This window comes from Eutrigla gurnardus, assembly GCF_963514095.1.
Source record: "Eutrigla gurnardus genome assembly, chromosome: 9".
NCBI lineage: Eukaryota > Metazoa > Chordata > Actinopteri > Perciformes > Triglidae > Eutrigla > Eutrigla gurnardus.
In genome coordinates this window covers 581,324-602,324 of record NC_139923.1, presented here as the reverse complement: position 1 = coordinate 602,324, position 21,001 = coordinate 581,324, and the positions used below count along the sequence as shown (strand labels likewise).

Below are 21,001 nucleotides of genomic sequence, written 5' to 3'. Positions count from 1 at the left end.
TAGAAGAGGAGCATCACTTTCTGGATGACACCAAAGACCCTCAGCCTCCGCAGGAAGTGTAGTCGCAGCTGGATCCTGACACACACATAATTCTCCGGGACAGTCCATGAAAGTTTATTGTCCAAATGTATGCCCAGGTACCTGTAAGAGTCAACCTGGGCAACATGCTGATTGTGGATCACCACTGGTGAGTGGTCTCCAATGAGCTTGGTATCGAATACCATTTCTTCTGGGGTTTTTTTGCATTTATGGTGAGGAAGTGTCTGTCACACCACTGTACAAAGTTGTCAATTTCCTGTTTGTATGAGGTTGCAATTGATAGATCAGACATGAGGCCCAGGATGGCTGTATCATCAGAAAATTTGATCATGTGGATATTGACAGATTTGCATGTGCATTCATCAGTGTACAGGGTGAACAGAACCAGTGAACTGACACACCCCTGGGGGGTGCCAGTGCTGGTGGTCAAGGGGTCAGACAATGTCTTGCTCACCCTGACCTGCTGTTTGCGGTTTGTAAGGAATGAGGAAAACCATTTGGTGATGAGGGGTTAACATTCATCCATTGCAGTGTAGTCAGGAGAACATGGGGCTGGAGTGTATTGAAGGCTGCACTGAAATCAACAAACAACAGTCTAGCATAGGCTCTAGGATTCTCCAGGTGTTAAGTCACTAGGAACAAACAACAAGAAAACATTGGTGAATGCCAGAATCTTCATGAAAAGTGCGTAAGTGGGGTTTAAGAACACATTTCTTCCTAAGAAACGCTTGGTGAATGAGGCCCATTGACCACACAGGGTCCAGCCATATAAGCTAAGTTTCTACTAGGGCTGGACGATTAATCAAATGTTTTTTTTTTTTTAAGATTATTTTAGTGCCATGCAAGCCTTTTATTGATTTTTGTAGAGAGAGACAGTGTGGAAAGGGGAGATAGAGGGGGAAGACATGCGCGAAAGAGATCGTCGGGCCGGGAGTCGAACCCCTGATCTCCGCGCCGAGGCCGAGCCTCCGTACATGGGGTGGCTGCCTTATCCACTGTGCCACCGACCGCCCCGATTAATCGAATTTTGATCGTGATTTCGATTTTGATTTCTCATGATCATGAAAACACTGTAATCAAAGAAAAATGATTAATGTGCCGGCCCGCGGCGTGTATGCAAATTACTGTGCTGTAAAAGCACATTGAACGCACCTGTGTGGCCTGCAGCTGCAGCAGTGAGTGTGTGGATCATTGTGGAACGAGCGATTGACAACATGGCAGAAAGCAACTAGAAAGGTAGGACAAATTCGGTCATTTGGAGACATTTTCGCTTCAAATCGTCCAATGTGGAGCCAAGGAGATTGTTTGCAAAGTTTGTCACGCCGTCGTGTCTTTTAACCATTTAAAGTTCAGCCACAAAGTGGTCTATGACAAAGTATTGAAGGAGCAAAAGACCCAAAAAAGTGCAAGAGCGTCAACTTCAGCCACCGGCACCCAGTCCTCCATTGAGGACACTCTTTACGCTCCGTATCCCACCAGCCCCCGGCGACAGCGAGCGATAACGGAGGCTGCGACATTCATGTTAGCTGAGGACATTTGCTCAGTACAGTTAGCAACCAGGCTTCAAGACACCGGTCAACACTTTGGACAAGCGGTACGTGTTGCCCTCACGCAAACACTTCAGCAGAGTCTGCTTTGTATGATAAATGTCGCGCTGAAGTTGAAAAAGATGTCTCCACTGCCGAGTATTATTTATTTTTATTTATTGTTTTTACATTGGTATTGCTATTATTCGTTCATCACTGAAGCCTGAAGTGAAAAGACTGGTGTTCCTGCCAAAAAAGTTTGTAGGAAGCAAACTGCAGGGAAAACAGAGACTGGGTATTTATTTTTTTATTGTTTTTTTTTATTGCTATTATTTTTTATTATTATTTATATATATTACTTAATATATTTTTTTATTTACTTTTTTACTTGTTACTAATTTATTTCTGGTTGTTTTTCTTAAAGTTATATTTAAAGTTGAGTTTTGGTGGCTCAATAAACTTTTTTTTAAACCAATGAATAGTCGTGTTTATTAATCGTGATTTCAATATCAATCAAAATAACCGGGATTATAATTTTACCATAATCGTCCAACCCTAGTTTCAACCAGAGGCCCGAAAACCTGAGGGTTCCGCGCAGTATTTTACTATCACTATTGCTGTCTCGTGTCGTCCACACAGCAGAAGTCCCACAGGATCATTCCCAACCACCTTTGGTGGTGTCTTCCATTTTGACCTCAGGACATCCATCTCATACTGAGCAAAGATATTGCCAGCCACTCGGTTATGGCGCTCCATGTATGCCGTACCTGCCTGAATCTTATACTGTTATGTGCTGGATCGTCTCAGGAGCATCTTTGCACAGCCTGCACCTGGGGTCCTATTTGGCATGGTAGACCCCTGCCTCTATTGATCTTATGTTCAGCACCTGTTCTTGTGGTGCCATGATTAGTGCCTCTGTACTGTCCTTCAGTTGAGCTTTTACATTTTTTTCTGGTATGATCTCTCCATATTAGCCACTTCTGTAAAGGATGGATACCGCAGGTCATTCCTTCCTGCAGCAGTCAGACTTTACAATCAGCACTGCTCTCGCTGACACACACACACACACACACACTGGTAATATGTATGCACAAATACACACTGTTGTACATAGTTCATTATTATTTTTGTATTTTTTATTGTATTTTGTATTTTGCACTGGTCTGTTATTTGCACTATCCTCTTTGCTGCTGTAACTGCAAATTTCCCACTGTGGGACAAATAAAGGATTATCTTATCTTAACTTCTTCTATCTATTGGTGGTACATGCCTTGCAGGGAGTTGTCCGTCCTCTTCCTCATATATACATATATATACACAAATACAATAAGTGAGTAAATAAATATCTAATAAAAATGATAATACAACCAAATTATTAGTTTAGTTAAACTACTGGTATTTACTGCATGCTGTGGTATATATCATTTAATATCCTAAGAAGGGAGAACCTGTTAACGGGTAACTGGTGTAGTCTTAAGTCAACCTAAATAAGTCAAAACTGGATCCCAGATGGAAACTTTATCGTCTTCTCTAGCTGTATGACCTGCATCATCTAGACGTTTTTAGATGTGGACAAAAGGTGAGTCTTAATGTCACACCTGGCTACTAAAACTACTCCATTTAGAGATAAATGATCAATTTTGTTTTTTTTTATTGATTTTATAGCACAATAGTAGAAGTTAATGAAGCAAGGTGCATTTCATATCCAAAAGCTCCAGGAGATGACAACAGACTCCTGTAGTGGACATACACTCTATTTTCCATTTGGAAGTAGAAAGTAACCCATTTGGCACACTTTTGTGCCAAAGTGAGTTTCCACCTGGTGGTATCCTTACTAAAACCTTTGTGGAGGCTTTGCCCTTTGCTCAAATTCTATCAGATTTGGTACATTGTTAGCATGCTGTTATCCTGTCAAATAGGGGGAAACTATAGGCGAGGATAGAAATTTCACATTTACTCAGGCATATTAGCAGACACAATATTTTTGACACTGGGAATACATTCTCGGAGGTCCTAACCCTCCTTAGGCACCGATAACATGCATGTGAGCATTATTATTGTGTAGCAATTCTTCATTTACTTTGGGTATGTCTTTTGAGGCATTTTTTTCTGAAAATATGGCTAGGGCTTAACAGGTTAAAAACACAAAACTAAAGTAGATATGATGTGATAAAGCTTCTGTTGCCCTCACCTCGCCACCCTGTCCTCATGACACCCACTTTGGTTACCACTGGTTTTGTGGATTCATTTGGTGACTCAAAAGAATATTTACATTCATGCTGCCATCATTTTCAATATTTAAAATCAGTGTGGGTTTAACTCACAGTGCATAGTCAGGGATGATTTTCTTGGTGAAGAACTCCTCTACTCCTTCATCCACTCTGTCCATTCCCTCACTGGCCTCATTCCCTACCTTCGAAACTGGCGCCTACAACAAAAACACAACAAAATAACATACAGTATATAAATCTTGTATTGTGTGTGTAATAGAGAGGGATACTACCCAACAGCAAACATTATTATTCAGAATCCATTTGTTCACAACTCTTTTTTGTTTAATTTGGACATTGCAAAGTAGAGAATGTGCAAATGCACCACAAGTACAAGCATGTTCCTTTTTTCATCTCAACACTGAACAAAAGTAACAATTAATAAATACATAACATATCAAATTAACCCTGACCCATATGGTAAATTGACCTGGATGGACCTGAATTTATACACCACTTTTCTAGTCTTCACCCATTCACACACATTCATACTGATATTATACTCATATTTATACTCATTATACTCATACTCATACAATGATCAGTATCTTGCATAGCACACAGGTGGTGTGACAAAGGCGGCCTCTAGTGGATGCTTTTTCTCCCCTGATAGCTCTCCATGTGATCGCTTGCTTTCACTTACACAACACAGTCTTGATATAGCCTTGATGTTGCGTCATAACTCCATCCGAAGATTCATCTGATGTGAAGTGCGTTTCGCCCAATTGAGTAAGACAGCATAATAGTAATATTTGTTGCTATATGCAGTATTTTTTGGGCAAAAGTTCCCGGTAGGGTCACCCAAGGCAAATTGGTCATCAGGGGAGTGGCCAGACAAAGGTCAATTCAAAAACACTGATAATGATGAATCAACCTTCAGATTTGAGTACCTTGCCAGGATAGGGAAAACCAAGGCCCCATCCTGGAGCCAGACCTGGAAGGGGAGCTCACTGGTGAGCATCTGGTGGCCATAGCTCTTGGGGCCAGGCTGGGCTCAGTCGAAGAGCTTACAAGAGGCAGCCGCCATCATCTGGGCCCACCACCCGCAGGGAGAGACATCAGGGTGCAATGTACACCAGGTAGCAGGCAAAGGCACTCACCTAGCCATGCCAATTGCCGGTTACATAGACTAGTCCTAGGGACGTGGAACATCCTCTCGCTGATGGGGAAGGGGCCTGAGCTAGGGTGGGAGGTTGAGCACCCCAAGCTCTAGCCGGGACCTTCTCGCTGTGAGGCGACAGTGCTACCCACTACACCACCGTGCAGCCTGGGGTAGTGGTTCCCCATTTTCAAAAAAGAGGGTGTGTTTGAATTATCGAGGGATCACACTGCTCAGAATCCCTGGGAAAGTTTACTCCAGGGTGCTGGAAAGGAGGCTCCGGCCGATTGTCGAACCTGGGATTCAGGAGGAACAATGCGGATTCCGTCCAGGCCATGGAACAGTGAACCAACTCTTTACCTTGGCAGGGTTGCTTGAGGGGTCATGGGAGTTTTCTCAACCAGTCTACATATGTTTTGTGGATTTGAAGAAGGCTTTCAACTGTGTCCCCCGGGCTATCTTGTGGGGGGTTTGTATTTTAACGAACTCCTCCTACAATGTTCATCCGATTCATACCAAACTTGTGTGAGCATGTTCTAAAGGCCTCAACAATGAAACTGTTATAACTGTTATAACTTCAGTGTACAGTGTGGTCCAAACTACTCACGTTTTATGAGAGTCCCACCCTGAACACGTCTGCAATACTTGTCTAACTCGTACTAGCAGCTTTATCAGATTCACCTCAAATTTGGTCAGCAGGTACTCAAGTCTTCAATGATGAAAAGTTATCAAAAGGTCTTGCAGAAGTCAAAGAGTGTGGCCAATGTGTGGCATTTTCGCCAGTGTAGAGGTAGTTGTTGTAACTTAAGGACACAATATCCAATCTGCTCAAAACTTACGTTTGATGAGTCTCACCCTGAACACTTCTGAACTGCAATATTGACCTGCGGTCAGAGGACCACCTCATGGTACCTGGAAATTTCATGTTTTTACACTTTTACCACTCCTCCTAAGAGATTGATCACCTTTACCTTTAACACACATGCATGCAACTTTGTAAGTACGTAGAACATGTAGAGATGTACAAAAAGCTTATTGGACCCATACCCTAAACCCAACAGGAAGTCAGCCATTTTGCATTTTATGTTAAATCTTTTAATCATGCAGTGTATTTTAACAAACGCCTCCTACACACTTTTTGGTCTACGGCGACATGGTTGGGATGGATCCATCTCGGCGTGGCTGTGCCTGCTGCCATGAACTACTACTGTTGATACTATTGCTTCTGTTAATACTACCACTACTGCTAATGCTACTACTACTATACTACTACCAACACCAAATGCAGTTGGAACCCAAGGGCCTGGGCTACACAAGATTTCTGCCTAAAAGCCCATTAAGGCAGTTTTTTCTCGCCACTGTCGCTGTAACGCTTGCCCCTGGGTGATGTTGGGACTTTGAAATTGTATTAACTCTGGAAATCTTGAGCATATTCTAGTCCTGCTCAATGTGTTAAGTGTCCTGAGATGACTTCTGTTGTGATATGACACTAAATACAATTGAATTGAATGTCAGCCCTGCGATGGACTGGCGACCTGTCTAGGGTGTACCCTGCCTTTGCCTAATGATAGCTGGGATCGGCTCCAGCCCCCCCGTGACCCTGAATACAGGATAAAGCGGTAGACAATGGATGGATGGATGGTTATCAACAGATGAAAATTTAAGCACGGGATGCCCAGTGACAGTTGTAGCACTCCCGACTTACCTGTGTGAGGGCCCCTGCATCTCTGCTCGCAGTTTTAATTATTTGTAAAATAGATGGCCTTTTTAGGAGCCTAATCATATTTAGAAGTTGACCAAAATTGGTGTGGGCATGGGGACTGGTAAAATATTTGAGATTTTAAAGGTTTCGTATTCGGCTAAATAAAACTGTCTCACTAACGGCACCTAGCGCTTTTTAGGCCACGCCCCTCACACCGTAACGCCAATTGATTTTTGAAATTTCACACACATCTGCAGGTGAGAGTGTTCTACAAAATTGCCATTGGGACTACAAAAGTCCGCCTCTCGAAATTTTCCACCATCTTGAATTTAATATCTGATTCTCACCAAATCTTCTGTGGATCATCATTAGACCAAGCTGTTACATCGACATCATAGGCTTTATGAAATATTGTTGGGTTCAGAAGTTATTCGCCAATGAACATCAGTAGGACAGGGCTCTGGAAACCAAGACCCATAACTCAATAACCTTTAACCCAATAATCACGAAACTTGACCCATATACAAAACATATCCTGAAAGTTTTAATCAAATCAACCACTCAGGGGCGCTATAGTAAATCAGCCATTTTGGGCCATTTTAGGCAATTTTCTAAATTTTTTCCAATTCCCAGGGTTGTATTTTGACAAACTCCTCCTACACTGTTGATCTGATTGCTGCCAAACTTGGTGAGCCTGTTCTAAAGGCCTCAATGATAAAAATGTATCAAAAGCTCACATAAGTCAAAGGGAGTGGCCAAGCCGGCACCATGAATGCCAACGTATTGCATCCTTCACCACAAAACGTGAAACTGTTGTAACTTCAGTGTCCATTTTCAATCTGGTCCAAACTTTGTCAAGAGTCCCACCCTGAGCACATCTAAACTGCAATGTTAACTCACAATCAAAGCGCCACCTACTGGCGACAGGAAATGTCATGTTTTCACACTTTTATGCACTCCTCCTCATGTGTTGGCCTATTCCACCTCGAATTTGGTCAGAAAAGCCTCAAGACATTGCTAATGTGTACTATTGAAGATTAGGAGGATGCCTTGAACACCGTTACTTCGGCAATATTTTTTTCTTTATAGAAGAGGAAGTGATGTTTCCAGTGGGTTGCTACAGTCCCAATGTTGTGAAATTTTGTACACCAGTCAAGTATGATGACTTTAAATGTCTGAATTGGTTATCAACAGATGAAAATTCAAGCACGGGACGACCAGTGACGGGGCAGTGGCTGGGTAGGCGGCCGCAGCGCTGACAGGGGGTCATAGCACTCCTGACTTGCATGTGTGCGAGGACCCATGCATCATCGCTTGCAGTTTTAATTTTATATTTTCATTTTACAAGATGAACCAAAATACTTACAATGAGCAAGATCGAGGGTAGATAATGACAATAAATATGAAACAAACTTAGATCATAGCCTCTAAACTAAAAATAAATCTGGTTTGAATTTAAATCATGACAAGATCCTGTATTTAGTCAATGCTGATCTATTGAGGAAAGCATAAAATGCATCATTGTATGGATGTGAAAACAAAAGGAAATTGACTCTTTCAGCCTTATTTCAAAGGATCTTATTCAGTCTTTTACCTGCCTATTCTTTTGAAGTAATAATCGAGGAATCAAAATGACTGTGTGGTTGGTGTGCATGACATGCTGACTGATAGATTAGCAAATAATCATACTGTCTTTCATTCAGAGTCACTACAAGTGTTCATATGTGTACAATGCAGGGAGAGACTCATGATTGAGCTTCAGTCCCTCTTTTGATTTATACAGTTTCTCTAGTCCAACTAACCATGGGAGGAGACCCATAGGCAGAAAGGAAAGATCTGAACAGGAATGACCAGGAATCAAACCCCATCTTCAGTTAGCCCTGGTGGAATCCAGATTCAATGCACTAATAATGCTGTCAATCAGGGATGGGCAATATATATAACATTTGTTACATCTGCCACACCCTCTACAGCTCAATCACTGTCACTCTAACTACCTGAGTGGCCCTCTCCCCTGCTTGATTCCAGAGCAGAGCTGTACCAGCTGCAACTCATCTACAATCAAGCTCCTTTAAAGAATCGGCCCTGCCACATCCATTCTGCCAGATCGTAGAATCTACTCACTGTTAGTGATCACTATACTTCCAGCCTATTATCTAAAAAGATAGTTTTTTTGTATTTCCTGTTTTGTCCTTGTAGCTTAATTCTGCTCTCCCTGTCCTTGCAGTCCTTCCTGCTCTGACTCTGGTCCCTGCTACCTCTCTTCAAGCCTGCTGCCTGGCCTCACCCACCCTGCTTCCCCCCCATTGGCCCTGGCTCCAACCTCAGTATTTTGCCCTTAAGCTCCATTAATATTAAAACTGTTAAACCGTATCTCTGTCTTCTCTGTGTCTACATCTGGGTTCATTTGACTCTTAGCCCTGTAACAGTACGATCTGGCCCTAACATGAACCCAGCAGACACCGCAACCCCTCCTCCGAACCCAGTCCAACAAGCTCTCGCTGGACAAGGTGGACTGCTTGTTCAACATGACCAGGGGCCTCATTTATAAAAACTATGCGTAGCATCTTTACTAAAAGTGTACATACGCCCAAAAGCCAAAGTTGGTGTACGCCAAAAAATATTCAGATTTATAAAACTGTGTGTACACAGAACTCTAAAAAATGTTCCCTACAAGTGAGCGTACCTGAATCCGCCTCTTATCCCGCCCTGTACATGGCCATTTTTACCCTAATGGCCAATGCAAAGCACCTCATGCATGCTGATCCATATATTAATGAGCCAGCATGCAATTGTTCTCAGTGCAGTTAATCATGGTGACAGGCCAGAAAAGAGCAAAAGAACTTCTCAGAAGACACACATCGAGACACTTGTTGGGGAGGTGGAGGCCCGGAAACCATTTTATTTAGTCGCAACAGCAGCAGGAGAACGCAGAAAACAAGCAGTGCGAGTGGCAACATATTGTTGCCGCAGTCAACGCCGTCAGTGGGACAGAGCAAACCAACATGAGCGGACAGTGGCAGGACTCAAGAAGAATCTCGGCCTAGCCTCTGGCTCCGGGCAGCGGTGCACCCGAGGGTGGGCCCACGTGCATGGCACACCCCACGTGCATGGCACACCAGGAAATGGTTGGGTGCTCATGGATGCCGCCCTGCGACTCCAGCGAAACACCATCAGCGCAATAATCAACGTTGCAGATGAGCTACGGCAAACAAGAGAAGTAATGCAAGAAATGTCCCAATTAATACAATATTCAGTTAAAAAATGAATATGAAATTGATTGTTGTCTTCCTTACAAATGCTTAATGGCTGTATTTATATTTGTGTTCATGATATATGCACAGTAATTAAGGAGAATATTTTGTTTATACTGTTCTGTAGTGATCAAATGGGAGGGTATTTGTTGTATCCTGTATTACATGCAGTCGGGCCATCTCCTCTGCGGCAACACAGAGCTGATATTTAGAAATTATTTTGATTTAAGATACGAGATGGATTTTAAATAGGGATGTCCCGATCCAGCTTTTTACACTTCCGATCCGATACCGATATTGTAGCTTTTAGTATCGGCCGATCCAAGCATGTATTAAAGATTAAAGATATTTACTTATTTTGTTGTCAGACTCATGTTGGAAAGGGTTTTACTCTTAAGAACAACCAGCCAATTTAATTTGGTTAGTTTGAATAATCCACAATGGTTGGTAATGAGAAGCTGACCTGTTTATTCTTAACAGGGTTAAATAAACACAAAATAGACAAAATAAGACTGGAGTTTTGAAAAAAACTTGATCAGGATCGGGATTTTCCCATGCAGACCGATCCGATATCGATATGCATTTTTTTGCTAATATCGGCAGCCAATCCGATCCAAATATCGGATCAGGACATCCCTAATTTTAAAAGGTGTTTATTAAACAATTATCACTCAGTACAAGCACCAATAACACTTCTGGAGTTCATCTTCATGATAACACAGATCTAATGTATAATGTGGAAATTAAATGTGTGCGAGTCATCAAAACTATAATAGTTCTTCTGACATGTATCTACAATCTTTCAGTTCACCACAGCTCCATCTGCGTCGCTGATTCCCCTCCAGTCTCCAGAATGAGTATGCATGGCTAAGAGTTTGCTTACAGGTACGCACACTTTCCCATCAAGTTTGTTTTTTATCAAAACCTTTGCGTCGAAAGTGGCGTACGTTTCCAGCCCAGTTTTGTGCGCACGTATTTTTATAAATGAGGCAAAAACGGTTCCTGTTCTTTTACATCTTGCAGGTAAGAATCAGGAAATAATCAGTTTTTATGTCTTTGACTACTCTCACACACCTTTAGTTCTTGGTCATCCTTGGCTAAGTTTCACAACTCGCAGATTGACTGCTCCAAGGGAAAGATAACTTTCTGGAGTTCTTTTTATCATGCTAACTGTCTTAATTCTGCTCTTGCCCCAGTTTTGTCTGTGCAACAGACCAACCCAGCACCTCTGGATATCTCTGCAATCCCTCCTGTGTACCACAATCTTGCTTCTGTGTTCAGTAAAGACCATACCTTTTCATTACCACTGCCATATGACTGGGCCATTGACCTCTATCCCTGTGCCCCTCTTTCCAGCAGCCGGTTGTATAATCTCTCACCCTGAGCAGGAAGCTATGGATAAGTATATTCAAGACTCCCTGACTGCAGGTATGATGAGACCTCTTCTTCTGGGTTTTTCTTTGTAGATAAAAAAGATGGAACACTGTAAAAAAACAAATGTCCCTTTACACTCATCAACTCTGCCTCTACCATGGTGCCACAGTGTTCACTAAACTTGACTATACGTAATGCCTACCACCTGGTTCACATCGGGGATGAATGGAAGACGACATTCAAAACACCATTCGACCATTTGGCCTCACTAATGCTCCTGCTGTCTTCCAGAACCTGGTCAATGAAGTGTTGAGCGATGTGCTTGGACGCTTTGTTTTTGTATATCTGGATATTTAAATTTTCTCCAAGGAAATTGACTCTCACCAGCAAGTGCGGCAAGTTCTCAATGGCTGTTTTAGGTGGAAAGTCTTTAAAATGATTATTTTCAGTCATCTCTTTCAACAGTTATACCACAAAATTAGACTTAATTGAAATGCAAAAGTGTAATTCATAGTACAATTTAAAAATAAATAACACATTTGTCTCTCTCCTTTAATTATTCGACATATTTTTGCTAAAATAAGGTCCCATACTGGTACAAAATAAGGGGAAGGACTTAACTTCTCTTATTAATAAAAAATAACACAATACTTGATAATATTATTTATTGCTGAGCCCAACTGTACGTATCAGGTGTACTCTGAGTCATGACTGGATAAGGCCTGTTTTGTAAAAAAAATAAATAAATAAATAAAAAAAAACTTCAAATTGTGTCATTGTGCAACAGTGTTCTTCATGGCAACATCAACATTTTATAAATTATAATTTGCGTATGGTGCTCGAAAGAAACGTCATAAAGGGTTGCTTTTGGCAGCAAAAAAGGATTCTGCTGCTAACAGCGTCAGTTCATTATGCTGAGTTGCCTTTTGCCCCAAACTTTATAACTATTGCATTTTTGTGTCCTTTTTATTTAATGTGCACTTAATATGTGTGCTTTAATTTCTTTTATATAGGTCTGTAATGTTGTGATATATGTTGGTCTGTCATGGTGTGTGTTGTTAAGAGATCAATAAAGTGTCTGCCTGTCTGAATTGTCTGTCTTTCTATCTATCTATAACTGTTACTGCAACATAAATCCATTTCATCAGAGAAGTCAACATTTTGTCATTTCAAGTCTAGGCTGAAATGTAATGCATTCTCCTTGTGTATTGCAGTAGTGCCCATATGTAACTATATTCCACTATTATTCCCAATATAACAATATTCCATCCATCCATCCATTTTCTACCGCTTATCCTGTATTTAGGGTCACGGGGGGGCTGGAGCCGATCCCAGCTTAACAATATTCCTAATTTCATATTTATCATGTAAACATCATATTCTGTCTGTATTTTTGGATAAAGATATGTTAATATTATTCCGGTTTTAGCAGCATTGGCACGTGTATACAGCACATTCATTATATCTGTCTCAGTTGATGCTTTTATGTCACTTTGACACACCTCTTTTCTGTTTACGCTTTGCTTTGTGCAGTGGACACAAATCAACTAGCCAACAGCATGGACCAGGGCCCCAGACTAACCTTTTACATTGCTCACACTGGTGCGCCTTACTTTTTCATTTAGGTGCACCAGCAGATCATTTAGGTGCACCTGAAGAGCTCCTTCACATTGAAGTGTATCTTGGCAAGTTACTGAACCCCAAATTACCCCAGAATGCTGTGCCATCGGTGTGAGAATGTGCGTGAAATGTGTTAGTTAGATCCTGACAGCACCTTGCATGTAAGCCTTTGCCATGTGTATGAATATGTGTGAAAATTGGTAAATGTTGGTATGTTAACAAACAAAAACGAAACCTTTTAGTTAGGTTGCAGCAACATCTAAGTTAAGGTAAGACAAAAAAAACATTTTTCTCAACATTTGCGTTGGTGTGTTGGCGCTCTGACATGAAGCCAATCCGTATTGAGATTCTCCTTGTGACGTCACTTGTTAGTGAATCAGTAATGGAGGCATGGTCAGTGGTCTCCCGGCGCTATGAGATAGTATCTTACGAGACCGAACCAAACCTTGAGTACAAATCAGAGACGGTCCATGGTACAAACAAAGGGGTCGCTGCTGTATTTATGCTGAGACAAGGTTATTTTCAGTGTTTAAGGAACAGCTATGGCGTTAGCCTAGCTCTGGGTGGAACGCCAAAACAAGCATTTTAAAGTTATTTGCGTATCGTCTTAACGGACAGACTAAACAAACCATGTCTTCTGACTTTTTGCCAATTGTCGTTACATACTCGTTGCTGTCGTCATGTTTTGCAATTAAATCACAATGATGTTCCTTGATTTTGGAGCATAGCGGCCACTGTAGTTAAGCAGGCAATTCACCCTTGCTATTCAGGGTGAATACAGCTCAATGAAAATCACCGATCCCTCTACGGGTAAAGTTGTAAACTCAGACAGGACGGCGTTTAGTTTCTTGGTGTATCTGGGATTTCCACAACATGTTTAAAGCAGTAATAGTGGTAATTTCAGCCATGAATGAGGAAACATTGTTGGTGTCTACACAGAGTTATGCCCCCACTCTCCGGTGGGTCCAGCCCAGGCGACACAAATTAGTTTAAAAAACACAACCTTTTAGTTAGGCTGAGGAAACAATACCTCTAAGTTTGGGTTGGACATCAAAACCACCGTAAGGTTTAGACAAAAAAACAAAAACAATAATAGGTTTAGTCAATATAACTAATGTTTGATTTAGACAACACAACATCTTAGAAATGACCGTGAGCAGAATATAACTGCTAGCCTGTTTCATGATAGAAGTGAATAACGGTCCCGCCGGTGAGGAGTATGTTGTTACACAGTTATTATGGAGGCCATTTTCCAGATAAACTTTCAACGCAAAATCGGAATTAATCACAGAAGGAAGACCTACGCCAGAGCTGAATTTGGTGCAAAAAAAACAAAGTGTTTGAGTGGTATTTCAGCGCTAGCAACTGCACTAGATATGGCTGATGAAAGGATCAAGAATGGAGAAATGGCGGAGAGTGGACAGCCCATCGCCATCAGAACAGTTTGAGTCCCCTGAAGGCTACTATTCCAGGGTGGAGCCATAGGCCTACAGAGCATTTGAGAGGGAGCTAGAGAAGTTCCACAGGGCCTATGAAGAAACCAATTCTTTGGTTGGCCCTCAGCACGGTCGTGGTACCCATGGTTTACGCATGGTACAAGGAGGTGTCAGGTTTAGGCAACAAATCCTCTAAATTTGGCTAAAAATTAAGCTAGCAGGTTAATTTGCAACCTTAGCTGTTTCTTTCCATGAAAGTGAATGTCCTGAACGAACCCTCACTTCTCTCTTGTGTTTTAATCTACTGTCAGAAAAAAAAAACTTTCATCATGTTCCAGCCATTTTACCTGGTAACCACTGTAAGTAATGGGTTGTATTTCTGCCACCATTTTTGTCACCCACTGACAGGGATGACATCCCCTTACATGTACACCTTCAAAACAGCAAATGTGCATCTTTCAAAAATACAAAATCACACACAGATATAATTTACACACACAAGGTCACAACAGAAGTAGAGAAATCCCCTTTCCATTTTCATAGTGAAAACATGAATAATTTAGTTAGTGGAAGCATTCCCAGGAGAGAAACAGAGAGAGAGAGAGATCAGCACTGGGAACATCCCAGGGAACACCACTCCCAAAATGCAATGTGCCTATTCACCCACACTTCACTGAACATGACTATATGGAGCAAGAGAATGCAAAGATAAAGATGGCTACCATTATTGCTATACTTTGATAGATATTAATGCGATGGATGGATGGATAGATAGATAGATAGATAGATTGATAGATAGATTATTTTTGCTGTATTAACCTTACAATCCCAATCATATGAATAGTACACCTCTATCCATCTCCTCCTCTTTTTACCTACCCTTTTTTCTATCGTGTTTATTTAATTTGTTTCCATCGTTTCTCCCTCCGTAGTCATGCAAGTAGCTTCCTACTTCATCTACCTTTCCCTCTATCCTTCATATCTACGTTTGCTTTGTGGCTGTATAAAGCATGCGCAGGTTTTGCTCATTCAAAGTATCTGTGTGCCCTTTGGTCAATGTTTATGAATATATATGTGTGTGTTCTTACCTGAGGCCTGGAGGAGGGGGGCTGTGTGTGCGTGCGTCGTGGCCGTGGTCGGGAGGCAGTGTAATGCCTGAGTGTCTGTCCCTGGGTGGGTAGAGGCTCCATGGGAGAATCGGGGGAGCCAGAGCCAGGGAGGGGGCCAGGGCTGGGGCCGTAGCCGGGGTAGGGAGCTTGTCGTCTGCGTAAACCTCTGCAGCCGGCTGCCTCTTCCTTCGCAGCTCGAGCGGAAACGGAGTAAAGGAGGGGTAGACTGGGAGGAGGAACAAACGATGCTCCTCTCGCTCGTGATATCGCTGCTGCAGCATCCACTGCCACCACCTCCCCCTCCCTTCGCCTTCTCCCCCTCTGTCCTGGGGGGGAGGGGGACGGGGAAGGGGACGGGCTTAAAAACTTGACTGACATGGTTGCTGTCGGCAACGGAGGGAAGCCACACCTTTCTCCTTCCTCTCCAGCAACTCCTCCCCTCTCTCTAGCTGCTCCCCCGTCCCTGGTCTCCCAGTGCTCCCTGTCTGCATCCAGGAGACCTGAGATAGAAGCATGATGAGAGGAGAGATAATGAAAGAGAGAAGGATGGAGGGAGGAAGGAGGGAAATGCTGATACAAATGCAATGTATGTATGTATGTATGTATGTATGTAGGGCAGGCAGGCTGTAGAGGGGAGACATGTGGAGACCAGAAAATAGGGGAAAAGGAGAAGGAGGGGGTGTCAAGAGAAGAGAATTGAGGGGGAGTTACTGAGTAAGGATTGAGGGGTTAGAGAGAGATAAATAATCAGGGAAGCATATACATGCAGAGGGGGAACAGATGGATGATACAGTCCAATTATAAATATATACATATAAATTATGCATATACATTTAAAGATTGTTTTCTGCATATTGATTAATAGGTGAACAAAATCAATGGTTAAAAGAGAACTTTAAAGTTTTCCTCCAATCAAACAAAAAAGAGCGGGGAAACATCACAGGTTTGAGGAAAAATGGAAGGAGAACTCAAAAGGATTTAGGAAAAGTCGACCACGGTGCTCAGAGAATCTGACCGGACTTTCACTCAGCTACGTCATTATAATGCTGCTGATGACTGACAGCTGATGATCCACACGTGAATGACGTCCATGGTGGAGAAACTACAATAATGGACTACAAAAAGTGCATCGTCCACTTCTCCCTATGGTGTTGGTTTTATAAACAGCTGCTTCACTAACCGGCTTCAGTTCCAGCAGCTCCTCCTTCCTGTTTGACTGTTTGCTGTATTTACATTTCATTTGTGGTTTTAGTTTTGTTTCTGTCAAACATTTGTAACATGATTTAAATAAATAAAAATACCATTAAATGATTATCACTGTCCACACACATTTATCAACACAATTCCAATTACTATATGTCTGCATTAAAGTAATTGTTAAACATGCAAATAAGCATATTGTTTGTTTTCATGAACGGCTGAGGTGTGCGGCACTCGCAAAGAATTGTGGGTCGGTGTAATCACCTTTCCCTTCGTAAAGGAAGGTTTGTTGCATCCTATGCTAAAGGAGATCTGAAAGGAAACATTGGAGCTACTTTCCTTTGCATTTGGAGAATTCAAACGGCTTTGATGATGGGCATGGGCATGGGCGGGCATTGGCGGGCCGTGCCCGCTCACAGAGTCAGCCGTGCCCGCCCTGGGCTGGAAGCTGTTTATTTTATTTGAGTTTTGTTTTTTTACCTCGGAGTGGCCAACACTTTATTATTCCTATCTCGGTTTGTCGATCATACAATTCAACCAATCCAATCAACGAACAAAGGCAACGTGCTGGCCAATTACAGGTCTTGGGGAGGCGGGTCACTGAGTCATACTCATGAGAGGGACGCTGTTAGTACTTGACGTCCATGGTCGCAGTTGCTCATAGAGTCGCTAGTTAGCTGTGGTGTTCGTTATGGATATCCGTATTTTTTTCCCCAAAAAATATGCGGACAAGAAGTGACGACGTGAACGGGAGCGAGCAGGAAGCAGCGATATTCACTTCTACTGGAAACGTCAGCACTGAAGTCAACAGTAACACTGGAGTAAACTTTCATTCTAGGAGAGGTAGCTGCCTAGCTGCTGTAGGTAGTGATGTCCAAATGAAGCTTCGTGAAGCATTTTCTTTATTTTCTGAGCCCAATAGATGGCGGTCTCTGTTCAACAAAGGGTTGAAAGCAATGGAAATATATCGGCCTTCAACCCTTTGTTGAACAGAGAGCGCCATCTATTGGGCTCAGAAAATAAAGAAAATGCTTCACGAAGCTTCATTTGGACATCACAAGCTGTAGCTACCTCTCCCAGTATGAATGTTAACTTGAGTGTTCAGGTTGACATCAGTGCTTCTGTTTCCAGTAGAAGTGAAGCTGTATGGTGCTATCTGCATGCCACAACCCTTGTTGCCGGTCTTCTTGAATAAATGCTTTAGTTGAATAAATGGACACAGCACTACAGTATTTTGTTTGTTTGTTTTTTAGATTTTGGGATGAACTGCCCCTTTTTAGTAAGAGGAACATGATTTCTCCGCACTGTAGGAGTGGTCACAGAGCCAATGTTCAGCCTGAAGCAAATAAAATGTAGGTTGAAAAAGTTTGCCCCCCTGAAAAAATGTAATGTAATTAATTTTTTTTCTGCAGCCGGGTCTGTGGCGGCCACTTGTTTACTTCCGGGTTACTTCTTCAGTTAGGAACCTTCCTAAGACAAATAGGCTATTCCACCGCAGCCACTGATTCACCGACCAGACCAGAAGAGAGGAGGACTCGCTGCATGGATCACTCAGTGAAAGTTCCACCATAACAACATACTCACGTAGCTGACAGTTTGAGTGAATCTGCTTCCTCGAAACTTAAACCGTTGATATTTAAGGAGTGGATTAGACTTCAACAGCATAAATCATCCTTTTACAATAAAATAATAAATAATAAAATACAATTTCATTTGAATGAAAATACGTTTTACTTACATACGTGATTACTTACTACACATATGACATATAACATGAATATAATTAGAGTTAAAATAATTCATTAATTATTGTTACCCTTATTTTCCCCAAATGACAACGGCTTATTATAATAAAAGCTACAAGCAGGCAGGACCCCGGGTACTGCAGCCAGGCACAATGTAACGGGAACACTCTGCTGTGACGCATTACAACAGTCTGTGTCAAAAGGTTGATCCTTGTAAGGAGAGAGGAAACATCACAGCAATGGGAGATATCTGCATATTTCAATCATGCCAAACACAAGAGTGAACAACAAACTTCTCATCTGTATTGAAACTGGGTGAAGCTACATTTTAGGGGGTGGGACTATATTGGCACGGAGTTGTGTTCAGGTGTAGTGTTTATAGCTTACTCTTAATCGATGGGGCAGGCCTCAGGCTCTTGTAGTGGAAACTATTTCTCCAAAATGCCGAACTGTACTGGTGATGGAGAGAACAAAAGCAAGAGGAATGAATGAGTGAATAACAAAGTGAATGAATGGATAGATGAGTGTGTAACTTACATCATCAGTTGGGAAGTCACTGTCAGCCAGTCGAAGTTCTGGGATGTTGATATTCAGAGCAGTGCATGCATTTTTTTTAAAAATGCAATCCTAGACAGTAAATAAAGAAAAGCAGCACTGATAATGAGTGAAATATTGAACATATTTACACTGTGTATGTATTTATATGTGAGAATGTTTTCTGATAACCTGTACAGGTTGTTTGAGAAAAGAGAGATGGATATAATTTTGTGATGCGTTTCAAGAGACGCCGCCGCCACCGGCAAGCTCTCGATAATCTTTCAAACTGAACGGTGTGGATCTAAAATAAAGACAGATTCAGCAACTGCATAGCTTATTTCTCGCCTAAAATGTTTTCAGAAACACTTTTCGTCAGGGCTGCCAAGTTTCAGAAAATGACAAGAGTGAGACTTTAGCATCATGATGCGTTTGGCCGCGGCGGAAAAAAATTGGTCCTTTTTAACATCGATTTGGCCCGTTTTAACGACGATTTATGCCTTAAGACTGATGTCCTCACCTCCATGCCAGCTACTCTCCCTGCACTGTGGCCTCCTAATACTACTTAATTAACCAGAAATTAGAAATGAAAATTGTAATTAACATAGGCTGCCTAAGGGTGCGATTGCCCCCCACAGGGGGTCCCCCCGCCACTTTGCACTCACACTGCTCAGCCCAAACGGGCCTTTGCCCGATTGCCGGTTGTACATACGTCATCACGTCCTAACACTACACACGCATGGCTTGATGTTGTTTTGAAGGAGCGCCGTCTCTGCATATATTTCTAGTAAACACTCAACCTGCATCAGCGCATGTGAGCATGAGCGGATCTGTGCGAGCAGGCAGCGCGAGCGCAGCCAATTTTGGACGGAGACACACAGCCGAATTTTTATTATAAAAGTAGCGGTTCCGGTTCCGCTCACACCACGAGTCTGAAGAGTGCAACAGCTTATCAAAATACAGTGTCAACTTTCCGAGTTTTCAAAGTAGAAAGCGACTTCGTGGTGGTTCAACGAGGCGGACGGTCATCAGAACAACATCAAGCGCGTAAAGTACACGAAGATTGTAGCGGGAGCGCGCGGTGAGGATTGCTGCAAGTCTACACTGCTGCGTGGAGATGAGAAAGGGCAGCTCATATCGGCCACTATACGGCCAGCATGTTTGAATGTTTTTCTACTAAAAGGGCCAGTAAATATTCATTCGCGGGCCGAATAGACCCAGCTCCCAACCCAAATTTGAGAATAGACTAATGGCGATATTTTTTTTTATCGCCCGATAAGAGTCTTCTAACGCAGCACATTAACGCCGATAACGGCCCACCACTACTAATTACTCTCAAGTATTTTTGTGCAGTTTTAAATGTCGGCGCGGTTGTGTGTGAAAGATGGTTAGAGACGCCAAGACCCGCCTTAAGTTGACTCTGATTAGTTTATATTGCGTGGTGCCTTCCGTGGTTGGTTAGATTTAGGCACAAAGGACTGATGAATTGGTTATCTCGGTCAGTCAATCAGAGTTACTCGAACTACGGCAAGCCGCGAGGACCAAAGTTTATTATCATGAAAAAAAAATAGAGTATTGAATGGGGAAATATAAGCATGAGAAATGTCTGCGAGGGAGAACGATACGAGCTTGGATGAGCACAGAGGGGAGGCGTGTGTGTGTGTGTGGGGGGGGGGGGGGGGGGGGGTGCTTTTTTCAAACCTTTCAAATCGTAGACTAGAGCTTTAAGCCTGCGTTTATTGTGTTTTTATTTTATTTTTATTTTGATCCTGTAGCACCTTGAGATCGTTTTTAACAATGAAAAGTGCATTACAAATAAAATGTATTATTATTATTATCATTACATTGATGGAATGAATCTCCTTTCTGTTGACATATTTACATTTGTTGTGTGACAGTGTTTTTATTGCTATGTGGGTGCAGTTTATCGCTCTTATTATATTTTGAAATCCATCCATGATCTCGGCATGTTTTGGATTTGTGTAAGACGTCCCGCAATACCGTTTGATACTGCCCACGAGGCAATACATAAATCACATTTATTTAGGATTGTTATTTTTATTATTTGTCTTTTATATATTTTGACACCAATT

General features: G+C 42.1%; 2 protein-coding genes across 10 annotated transcripts in view; both read right to left on the bottom strand.

Annotated features, from left to right (window-relative positions):
- carmil2 (capping protein regulator and myosin 1 linker 2) overlaps nt 1-21,001 on the bottom strand; it is a 206,229-nt gene that overhangs the window by 56,138 nt on the left and 129,090 nt on the right. For all 9 annotated transcript variants that reach the window (XM_084018171.1, XM_084018176.1, XM_084018173.1 and 6 more), the window contains 4 exons: nt 18,912-19,001; nt 18,762-18,828; nt 15,409-15,929; nt 3,890-3,993 (listed from right to left, as the gene is read on the bottom strand). In XM_084018171.1, coding sequence (XP_083874297.1) covers nt 3,890-3,993; nt 15,409-15,929; nt 18,762-18,828; nt 18,912-19,001 — 782 coding nt within the window. The remainder of the gene's footprint in view (nt 1-3,889; nt 3,994-15,408; nt 15,930-18,761; nt 18,829-18,911; nt 19,002-21,001) is intronic.
- The window catches only part of LOC311019025 (transcriptional repressor CTCF-like), a 198,267-nt gene continuing 182,335 nt past the window's right edge, over nt 5,070-21,001 (bottom strand). Inside the window, exon 17 of the transcript XR_014597772.1 lies at nt 5,070-5,102. The gene's annotated coding sequence lies outside the window, so the exon portion shown is untranslated. The remainder of the gene's footprint in view (nt 5,103-21,001) is intronic.